Raw genomic sequence first — 9762 nt, forward strand, 5'->3', positions numbered from 1 at the left:
TTGTTATCATGTATCCCCTGAAATCCACGTAACCAGAACAGGGTATTAATTGGATGTTATGCACTGGACATTGCAGCATGATGATTGGATCCTTGATGAAGATACAAAGGCACTCCATTTTCTTCAGGTATTGCACATTTATATGGATCCAGTCTGTTGTACTTGGATATCTCATCATGTTCATATTTCATTGTTGTAACTTCTCCCTTGTTCTACAATGTACTACGCATGTCCTGTCTGTTTGTGATGTGCTGGCCTCCATATGCTTGCCACCCATTCTTAATCATGTTACATGTGTTCCATTTACAATATGGGCATTGCACTTTGAAAGAAAAATTCATACCACAAATAATTCTCTATCCAGACTTTTTTGTTGTCAGAAGCTCTAACTTGTTATATTTGAAATGCAGCCAGATCTGGTGCTTTTTACAGGTATCCTTCCTTGCTATTTCTGCATTACATGATTTGCTAATTTCATTTTCGTTGGTGAAGTGCGTGCAATGTGCTTATTGTTTGTCATCTCCTGTTTGTTCTCCTCTATTTGTGGCAGGTGATTATGGCAACGAGAATGTCCAACTTGTCAAAAGCATTTCGGATCTTCAGTTTCCGAAGGCGGCAATTCTTGGTAATCATGATTGCTGGCGTACACATCAATTTTCAGAGAAGTATGAGTCATATTTTCATTTAGTAAGTTGAAACTGTAATAACTGCACTTAGCTATTCTGAAATCCTTGTGTGCTTGATTGGTACTCAGGAAGGTAGATCGTGTCCGGCTTCAGCTTGAAAGGTAAGATCCATTAATATGCTACGAGCTGCATTTGTGGAGATTTTGTTGGAGGAACTGTCAATTAATTACTCTTGCAGGCTTGCACAATTCCTCTTCAGTTGTGCCATGACACTGTAACCACCATAAGGTTTCTAACTTTACTGCTAGGACATTTTGTTAGGTGTTTCTCTTTTTATTTAAAAGCAAAGAACTAAGTTGGAATAATACTTAAATTTAAGAGTGACTGAATCGAGTAAACTGTGATTAGGGACCGCTGAAGAAAAAAAGATTAACTAATTCTCAGGCTAATTTGGCTTTAGTAGTTCACAGTGCTAGAAGTGCAGGATGAGTCTGGATTATTAGCAGTATTCAGCAGACTATGATACCCTTTGTGCAGGAATGCGACCAATGATACCTTTTTTTCTTGTGAATATCAGCCTTGGTGAGCAGCATGCTGGATATCAATGTTTGGATTTTCCAACAATAAAGTTGAGTGTTGTTGGTGGGCGACCATTTTCTTGTGGGGGTGACAGGTTATTTAGACCAAAGCTTCTGTCACAACGGTTGGTAAGAGATGTACTAACCGATAGATACCTAGGTTCCTCAACTTTCTGTTAGGTATATCTTTGTCATGAATTTATTTCTATAATCTTGTCCTTCACTTCTGCTATTTCTGAATTATGTTTTTAAAGCTGTCATGTGAATTTGTTTAGTAATGGTTTGGTAATACAATGACCAGAGTGGCAGATATCATATTTATTTCCTTCTCATGTCAAATATTAATGAATTATATATCCATAAGATATTGCTGTATTGCCAATAGATAAACATCCGGCTGTCACCCTCCTGCATGGTTCGGGAAAATAAATCCCAATGTCCAAGCTTAAAGGTTTCATAGTCTGTTCTTGATTAGGGGGATTCCTAATTGTATCACAAGGCTAGTTTGTTATCCTGTGCTTGACTACTTGTGCTAGGCAGTAAAAATATCAGTGCGTGGCATGTTGGTGCCTATAAGGATCTAAGGCCTAAGGATAATATGCTGTATGTCATAATCTGAAATAATCTTAAGAAGATGAGGATACCAGACCAGATATGTAGAGTAATTGGTTCCTTAACTGGTTTTGGTTATGGAACTAGCTTATTAGTCTGCAACTCTGCATTCACTGAGCGCTAGGATTAATACAGCCCAGCCTCCAAAAGTTTCACTGGAACTATTTTCACCTCTTTTCTGTTTGCCCATTGTGTTGACACTCTGATACACCTACGAGATGTGGTAGTTGACTGCCATTTGGCCATTCCTACAACTTAGTTTGCCTTACAAGGGAAGTGCATCACAGGCCATTCTTGCTTTTGTCCTCTCCCTTCTGTGAAGAACTTCTGTTGCTGTTCATAAGTCATAACTGTAACTTATAATTCATCGCTCGTTGGTTGGCTGCGACCATTCATGTAGGTATGGTGTCGATGATATGTCAGGAAGTGTGAGGAAGATATACGATGCTGCTACGGCTGCACCAGAGGAGCATTCTGTCATACTACTTGCACATAATGGACCAACAGGTCTCTGAACATTTGAATAATCTAGTTGTATAGACATCTCATGTCCTAGCAAGCTTACCTTTCTATCATGCCTACGCAGGTCTAGGTTCAAGAATCGATGATATCTGCGGGCGGGATTGGGTAGCTGGCGGTGGCGATCATGGCGATCCAGGTCTGGTATTCATGATGATACTCCCCTCTAGTTAGCTTTTCTGAAACAGTTGCTTCATATGGCAACTTCTGCAGATCTGGAACAGGCGATATCCGACCTGCAAAGGGAAACCGGGGTTTCGATCCCGCTGGTCGTGTTTGGGCACATGCACAAGAGCTTAGCCTACGGGGGAGGCCTTAGGAAGATGATCGCCTTCGGAGCCAACAACCAGACCATATATCTGAACGGAGCGGTCGTGCCTAGGGTGAAGCCTGCAGAAGCAATGAGCCCCTCCACGATCTCCACCAGCGAAAGAGACGAGCTCCAAGAATCGGCATCTGTGGGGCCCATGTCACGGGCGTTCACCACTGTCGACCTCTTCGACGGCACCGTCGAGAAGATCTCTGAGGTCTGGGTTCTTGTGAGCGGGGCCCAGGCTGAGCTCGAGGAGGAGACTGTCCTGTACAAGCGTCCTCGTGAGCATATGTGACGTCTAGGCTGGTATGAATAATGCTGTGGCGATGCTGCTGGAGCTGTTAAAAGAGTGTGAGTTGCTGTGTATGAACGGGAGTGCATGACACTGGGATTGGGGAAGTCAGCATTCCTGGTTGAAGAGGCCTTCAACGAGAGATACTTGGGCATTCCTACCGCAGTGGGTCGTATTACTAGGGGCACGTTCGACCACATCCGTGAGAGAGCTAGAGGAATGATCCAGGGATGTTCTGAAAAACTGCTAGCGTGTGCTGGCCAGTAAATTCTTCTGAAATCGGTCATTCAGGCAATTCGAGTATGTTCCTGTTAACAAAAAATGTTTGTAAGAGTTTTAACTTATCCCATGGTGAAATATTTTTGGATTAGCTCACTTGACAAGAAATCAGTGCACTGGGTGTCCTGGAGCAACCTAGCAACTACCTGGCAACTCCGAAATGCAAAGGTGGCATGGGATTGGGAGACTTGCATCTGATTAACCTTGCTTTGCTTGGAAAACATGGTTGGCGTTTCTTGACAAACCCAAATTCCTTGTCTGCAAGAGTACTGAATGGGTGCTATTTTTCCAGAGGTTGATTTTATGCAAGCCAGAGCTCCCAAGCCAGCATCGGCTACTTGCCGGGGGATTATCGCTGGAAGGGAAGCTCTCAATGCCGATCTGACAGAAACAGCAATGCCAAATTGGCAGTACAATACACACTATGGCGTGCGTGGAGTAGTAAATTGCAAAAATGAATGATCACAAATTCCATGTTTCTGCTCAGGTGGCCGGGGTAGTGTTTTCTCTAGCTTTGCTGATACTGGAAGCTACCAACCTCCTCAGCATGGAGAGCTCCCGCAGTTCGCTTCCCGTGCTTTCGACATTTTTAAGCCTCTGAAGCCGCTCTGCCACCTCTGCCATTTTTGGTCGCGCCAATGCATCCAGTTTCAAACAGTCCATTGCAACCATCTGGATCCTTTCAAGTATTAAAATGTCCGCCTTCGCGGCTATCTCCTTGTCAAACATGGTGTGCCCTTTTTTCATGTAAGCTTTCCTCAGTTCCTGCGGGCTGTTGTTGCGATACCCTCCTTGTTTCCTGGTTATAAGTTCCAAAAGGAGAATTCCAAAACTGTAAACATCACCTGATGTGCTACTGATGCTGTGACATATGAAGAGAGGCCCGGAGACCTTCGGTACCAAACTGTCATCTAGCAGTATGTTGGCGGATGTGACGTTAGCACCCACAAATGCAAAGGATCGTGAATGCAGATATGCTAACGCTTCCGCGCATCCAACTGCGATATCTAGACGTATACCAAGCGGGAAGCTGTAGTTGCCACGAAGGATGTCCTGGAGATTCCCGTTTGCAGCAAACTCATACACCAATATTGGGACATCCGCCTCCAAGTAACAACCCAACAGTTTGATAATGTTATTGTGGAGAATGATGGAATAGATGAGCATGCTATTTGTAAAGGATTCACTATGGGCTTCATCCACTGCGGTCTCTATATTCACTGCCACCAATGTGTTGTCCTCAAGAGTCCCTTTGTAGACCTCACAAGATGAACACTTGGCAATTACATCTGATGAATAACCATTGGTGATTTTTCTTATTTCTTCTCTTGTGAAAACCCTCAGGTTTTGCATTTGCTCTACTATTGGACCTGCGTTCCTCATGAAATTCCGGGGTGCATTCCAAGTACTAAACATGCCCAAATTGTTCAGCTTGTAGTACATAGTAGAGTTAGAACTGGCGGAAATGCTTTGTCCTTTTCGGTTCACATTTTTCATTGACCACCGACCTGTTTTTTCTTGATCTTGCTGGCAGTAAGCTTTTCTAAGAGCCCGTAGACGTTCTGTAACATCTTTCATTTCAGGGCGTTTTTTTATATCCCTTCTGAGACATTCAGCTGCAAGCTTTCCTATATTGTCCAGAACTTTCATGTTGCTCACGTTTGCTATTTTAGTATCAAACATCGCTCTTGCTGTTTTCCCCTTTTCAATAGCTTGAGTGAAGTTTCTCGTGACTCCGGTACTCATCCCATTCTCATTTACCTTTGCCCTGGTAACAAGCTCTACCATAACAACCCCGAAACTGTAAACATCATTTCTAGGATCGACCCGTCCAGTTTCAAAGAGCTCTGGATCCATGTAACCTCTGCTTCCTGCAACGTGCATGGTGTAAGCAGTTTCGTCCATGCAAAGCAACCTTGATATTCCAAAGTCGGATAATTTTGCGCCCAAGTTCTCATCTAGAAGTATGTTGTCAGGCTTGATATCACCATGAATGATTGGTTGATGCAATGAATGCATGCATGTTAATGCCTCAGCACATTCTATAGCAATACCCAACCTTGCATCCAAAGAAATGTGATCATCACTGCCATGGAGAAGATCTTTGAGGTTTCCTCCAGGGATATACTCGGTGACAATCATTAAAGCATTTTCTTCTAAACAGTAGCCCAAGAGCCTAACAACATTCTTGTGGTCAATTCGGCAATGAACAGTTATCTCCTTAGCAAACCCGTCTTTCAAATTCTGGCAGATATATTTCTTGACTGCAACTGTACTACCATCATCAAGAACGCCTCGGTAAACTTCTCCAAAGGCACCTTTGCCTATGGGATTTTTGTAGTTCTTCGTAATCATTTTAATCTCATCTTCTGTGAAGTTATTTATACCATGATTGTTCACTGGTCTCCGCTTTGCCCTTTCGTTGCTTTTGATGAATTCTCTAATCATGTCCTCAAAGCGCTCCATTATGTGAACAAGGGTTATGTAGCTGATCTCCAAGTAAAGTTTTCTGACCTGCCACCTGTTCCAAACAAGTAAATTCGCTGTACTAATTAAATAGTTATGGGAACAAATTATTATATATTTTGAATTCAAAAGACAAACATTAAACCTGGTGATTACTGGTTTGTTTGATACTAGCCACCGACCTGTTTTTTCAATGTGAACCTGATGACCTAATTATGCGTTTTGTTTTGCAGAGTTGTAGTTTACTTTTTCAAACTTGTGCTTTATGCATGAAGTAATATTTTTTTCTTTCGCTGATTGTATAGAGAATGCTGGGAGTGACCAATTAGCAAAGTTTTTTTTTCTCCAAGTACCCAATTAGTAGTTTCCAGTACAGATGTTTCTGCAACAATAACAGATTCATAGTTCAACTTATGTGATCTGCACTAACCTGCAGGCTACATGCAAAAGTGTTGGAGATTAATTTATTTTCTAGGTAGTCAAACTCTAACTAATTGTATTTGGCGAAGTGTTAGTGCACCCACCGGGAGCATCTTGATTATATTTGCGACATTCCAAGAATACATGAATGGGAAAAATATAGGAATTGGATGTCGTGGCATCTAAGGGTCTCTTTGGTACGTGGGAAAAAGTGGCGGAGAAATATTCGAGTAGGAAATTTATTTATTATGTTCAAATGAATGGATAAAAAAGAGGAGGACCATTTTCTTTGATATCGGTTTCAAAGGAAAACGCGAAAATGTTAAATCCATTCGAACCTCCTTTTAGAATTCTTACACACGAAGAACAAGACCGAATTCTTTAGTGGCATAACAACATCCTACTGATGACTTCTATCAAGTAGTTTGACTTGTTTATTAGAATTCTATGTTTTTTCTTTCCATGTAGATCAAACTCCCAAGTTTACAAAATTCATTTGCATTTGTAGTCTTCTTTTTGCACATTTCTGCCATATTAATGTGTTTGTTTTCGTTTCTTATGCTTTCAAAATCCAGCAAACCAAAAAGGACTTTCAAAGGAAAACACACAAAAACACCGGAAATAGGAAAATCGGAGGAATTGCCATCGTTTGACTACAACCACGGAAATGTGTAATAGAAATTGTTTGGTTGCGCCGCATGAAAAACATATGATTTCTTTTGAAGGATCATATCTATGCCATAGTTATCGTTGAAGCAAAGAATTTTCCATGAGGTTTGATTAAATGAGAGTCACCTCTGAAACTGCACATAAAGTACCCCCTCCGTTCCAAAATACTTATCGTGGTTTTAGCTCAATTTTGAACTAAAACCATGACAAGTATTTTTGAACGGAGGGAGTAGATCGCAGGAGAAAACCATATGATTTTCAATCCTACAAACACGAACAAGCATCATATGTGAGAAAATTATCTGAGGAATAGAACCCTCCAAACTTTGTATGGAAATACTTTCTGAACCAAAAAGGCCCTCAAATATGAAGTAGAGATTGTTTGCTTGCATCACAGAAGAATCACCGTAAAACAGCTCCTTTCTGTAAAGAAGACTGACGTGTGTTACAATTGTCAGAGAAACAATTTTTTTCCATATAATTAAGGTCAATGGAAGCTTTTTCCCTGCAAACTAAAGGTCAATGGAAACTTTTCTATGGATGCTGCCCACCGAATCACTACTCCTTTCGAAAGGAATACCTACGGGATCCAATCCAATACTCACAGAAAAGAACTCTCGAAATCAGTTTTGATCCTCCGAAATTGCCATGATACTTTTTTCTTAAAATTGGATTGGAGAGGCCCTAACAGTGAGATTGTTGACCAATTTATTTCGAAGGATGAAGTCAAGCGGAGCCCACCAAAATTAAGGCGGAACCAACTCGGTACGAGTTGAGGCACTCCATGTCAAGAAATCAACCAAGAGAAAGAAAAGGAAGAAGTTAAGCTACAGAATACATACCACGGCATGCAGCTGGGCGGCGTAACAGTTCTGTAGAACGATCGATGGCCTGGGTTGCGAGGGAGGCGATGACGATGTAATGGACCACTTCTGGTACTAGTGTCCATCCAAAGGGGCCATAGCACTTCCAAGTTTCCAACCACGAACTGGCGCAACCACAATTCGATATGCTCCTTTTTCTCTATGCACGTAGCAACAAATCAAGCACTGTCCCACAAATTGGCGCAAGCGCTTCTGGTCAAAATAAAATAAAATTGACGCGTCTTCTCGTGCCTTCCTCTGTCACACTCCCAAACCCCGCCAAGTCGTCTTGGCACTGGCCTTCCGACGTCACACTACCGAGACCCAACCACTCAAAGACCAAGTCCTGCATATTGGTTGGATGGTTAGAAGGACAGTGGTATTTCCAGCCTATCAGAATTCAAATCCCTGTATTCGCATTTATTTTGAATTTATTTCAGGATTTTCGACGACGCGTGTTCAGTGAAAGGAGATGTTTCCGTTGACTATGAAACGTCTGTGTTGACTTCGTCAATCTAAAGATGATATGCCGGCTCAGTCTCTCGAAGGTGCTCATAGGGATATGGTGCGCGTACGTAAGGGTGAGTGTACGTGCATATATATGAGTGCATACGTCTGTACTGTGTACTTAAAAAAAGGGACCAAGTCCTTGTTTGAGAGCTCGGTGGAACTTTCTGCTGACATTAGGGAGAAACACACAAAAGGTGGATACATACACAATACACATGAGATAGGATATGACTTCTTTTTTTCAGTTCTCCAGAGAGAATATATTATACAATTGTGAAACTTTGCTCTTAATTTGATTATATAATAGATTTGTCATGTGTGTTCCAGTAGGACTCCACCTATGCATGCTAGTTGAATATCAGTAAGTTGCGAAGGAATAATAAAAACTAGAGGATACCCTGCGTGCTGCTACAAGAATTGGTTAATGAAATTTTAGTTGATAATATGAGAACCAAAATTTAAAATACATATGACTTATCATATTTGATTATGTATAGTTGTAACAATTTATTGAATATAAGTAGATTAGTTGAATGAAAAATATATGCATGGTTGAATGCTGTGGTGAGTCGTTTCTCATGTATGATTGCATATTGAGGCGGGCCTTATCCCATTCATAATTATATGGTAAGATGGCATATTTGCATGCATGTTGAGATAAATAAGTTAGTGAGGATGACTCTCTTTGGTATATAGAATAACAAACAGATCCTCTCCCCTACTTCATTTCTCCTCATAGTTGTCATGTTTTCTTAACCACCCTCTCCTTGCAAGAACACAAAAGCAGCATCTTTCTCCGCGGCCTCTCTCGAAACAGGCCTTCGTCCCCCTTTATAAATAAATGCACAACCGGTCAAACCGATACAAAGTGGCGAGAAAACCCTTGTACAAGCAGGTCAAAAGAGAAATAAAACGGCACCGATCAGGTGACAGAAGTACCACAAACCCAACACCTAGCAAGAGACCAGTAGACACTACCCCTAAAACACAACACCCACTACAACTGGACAAGGCCATAGCCAAGCCGTCTCGAGAAACCATTGCTCACCATAGTATCAAACATACCAAGCCGTCTCCGGAAGAGACCGCCTCACCGTTTAGGTCGCCCCCTTGCTCCAGGCCGTGGAGCGCCGCTCCTGCCAACAGATAGCAAGGACCGAGAATGGAGACCATGGGGACACGTCTATAAGATAGGAGAACACCGAACCACCACTTCGCCACAGTCGAGGACGTGGCATGCCAGGGAAAGGCAAACCCGACGCTGCAGGCCATCTGCAACTAAGAGAGACCAAGGCTCCATGACGACACCCTCAAGAAGGTGATGTCGCCAGACGCCACGCCGTCAAGTCCGAGATAACGGACAAAGGTTTTCAACCCAGAGCCCTGATACGTCTCCAATGTATCTATGATTTTTGATTGTTCCATGCTGTTATATTATCATTCTTGGATGTTTTACATTCATTTTATAGCAACTTTATATCATTTTGTGGGACTAACCTATTAACATAGTGCCCAGTGTCAGTTGCTGTTTTTTTGCTTGTTTTTTACTTTATAGAATATCAGTACTAAACGAAGTCCAAATGCCACGAAACTTTTTGGAGATTTTTTTGAATTA

At 41.8% G+C, this 9762-nt stretch overlaps 2 protein-coding genes across 3 annotated transcripts in view; one reads left to right on the forward strand and one right to left on the reverse strand.

Moving 5' to 3' along the window:
- Nucleotides 1-4538, forward strand: part of LOC123163944 (uncharacterized) — a 6036-nt gene extending 1498 nt beyond the window's left edge. The window contains exons 2-9 of one of the 2 annotated variants that reach the window (XR_006482105.1): nucleotides 77-127; nucleotides 411-432; nucleotides 551-665; nucleotides 755-787; nucleotides 1204-1333; nucleotides 2217-2323; nucleotides 2403-2474; nucleotides 2549-4538. Coding sequence is in view for 1 of the 2 variants with exons in the window: in XM_044581350.1 (XP_044437285.1) it covers nucleotides 77-127; nucleotides 411-432; nucleotides 551-665; nucleotides 755-787; nucleotides 1204-1329; nucleotides 2217-2323; nucleotides 2403-2474; nucleotides 2549-2943 (921 nt within the window). In the remaining variant the exon portion in view is untranslated. The remainder of the gene's footprint in view (nucleotides 1-76; nucleotides 128-410; nucleotides 433-550; nucleotides 666-754; nucleotides 788-1203; nucleotides 1334-2216; nucleotides 2324-2402; nucleotides 2475-2548) is intronic. The other variant, XM_044581350.1, reaches the window with a different exon arrangement.
- On the reverse strand, nucleotides 3703-7781 carry LOC123163943 (wall-associated receptor kinase 4). Its single transcript, XM_044581349.1, has 2 exons — nucleotides 7617-7781; nucleotides 3703-5740 (listed from the first exon to the last, which is right to left on the reverse strand). The coding sequence occupies exons 1-2, from the start codon at nucleotides 7721-7723 to the stop codon at nucleotides 3703-3705; spliced, it is 2145 nt and encodes a 714-aa protein (XP_044437284.1). The 5' UTR covers nucleotides 7724-7781.
- Nucleotides 7782-9762: the final 1981 nt, after the last annotated feature.

This window comes from Triticum aestivum, chromosome 7D (assembly GCF_018294505.1).
Source record: "Triticum aestivum cultivar Chinese Spring chromosome 7D, IWGSC CS RefSeq v2.1, whole genome shotgun sequence".
In the NCBI taxonomy this organism is placed as follows: Eukaryota; Viridiplantae; Streptophyta; class Magnoliopsida; order Poales; family Poaceae; genus Triticum; species Triticum aestivum.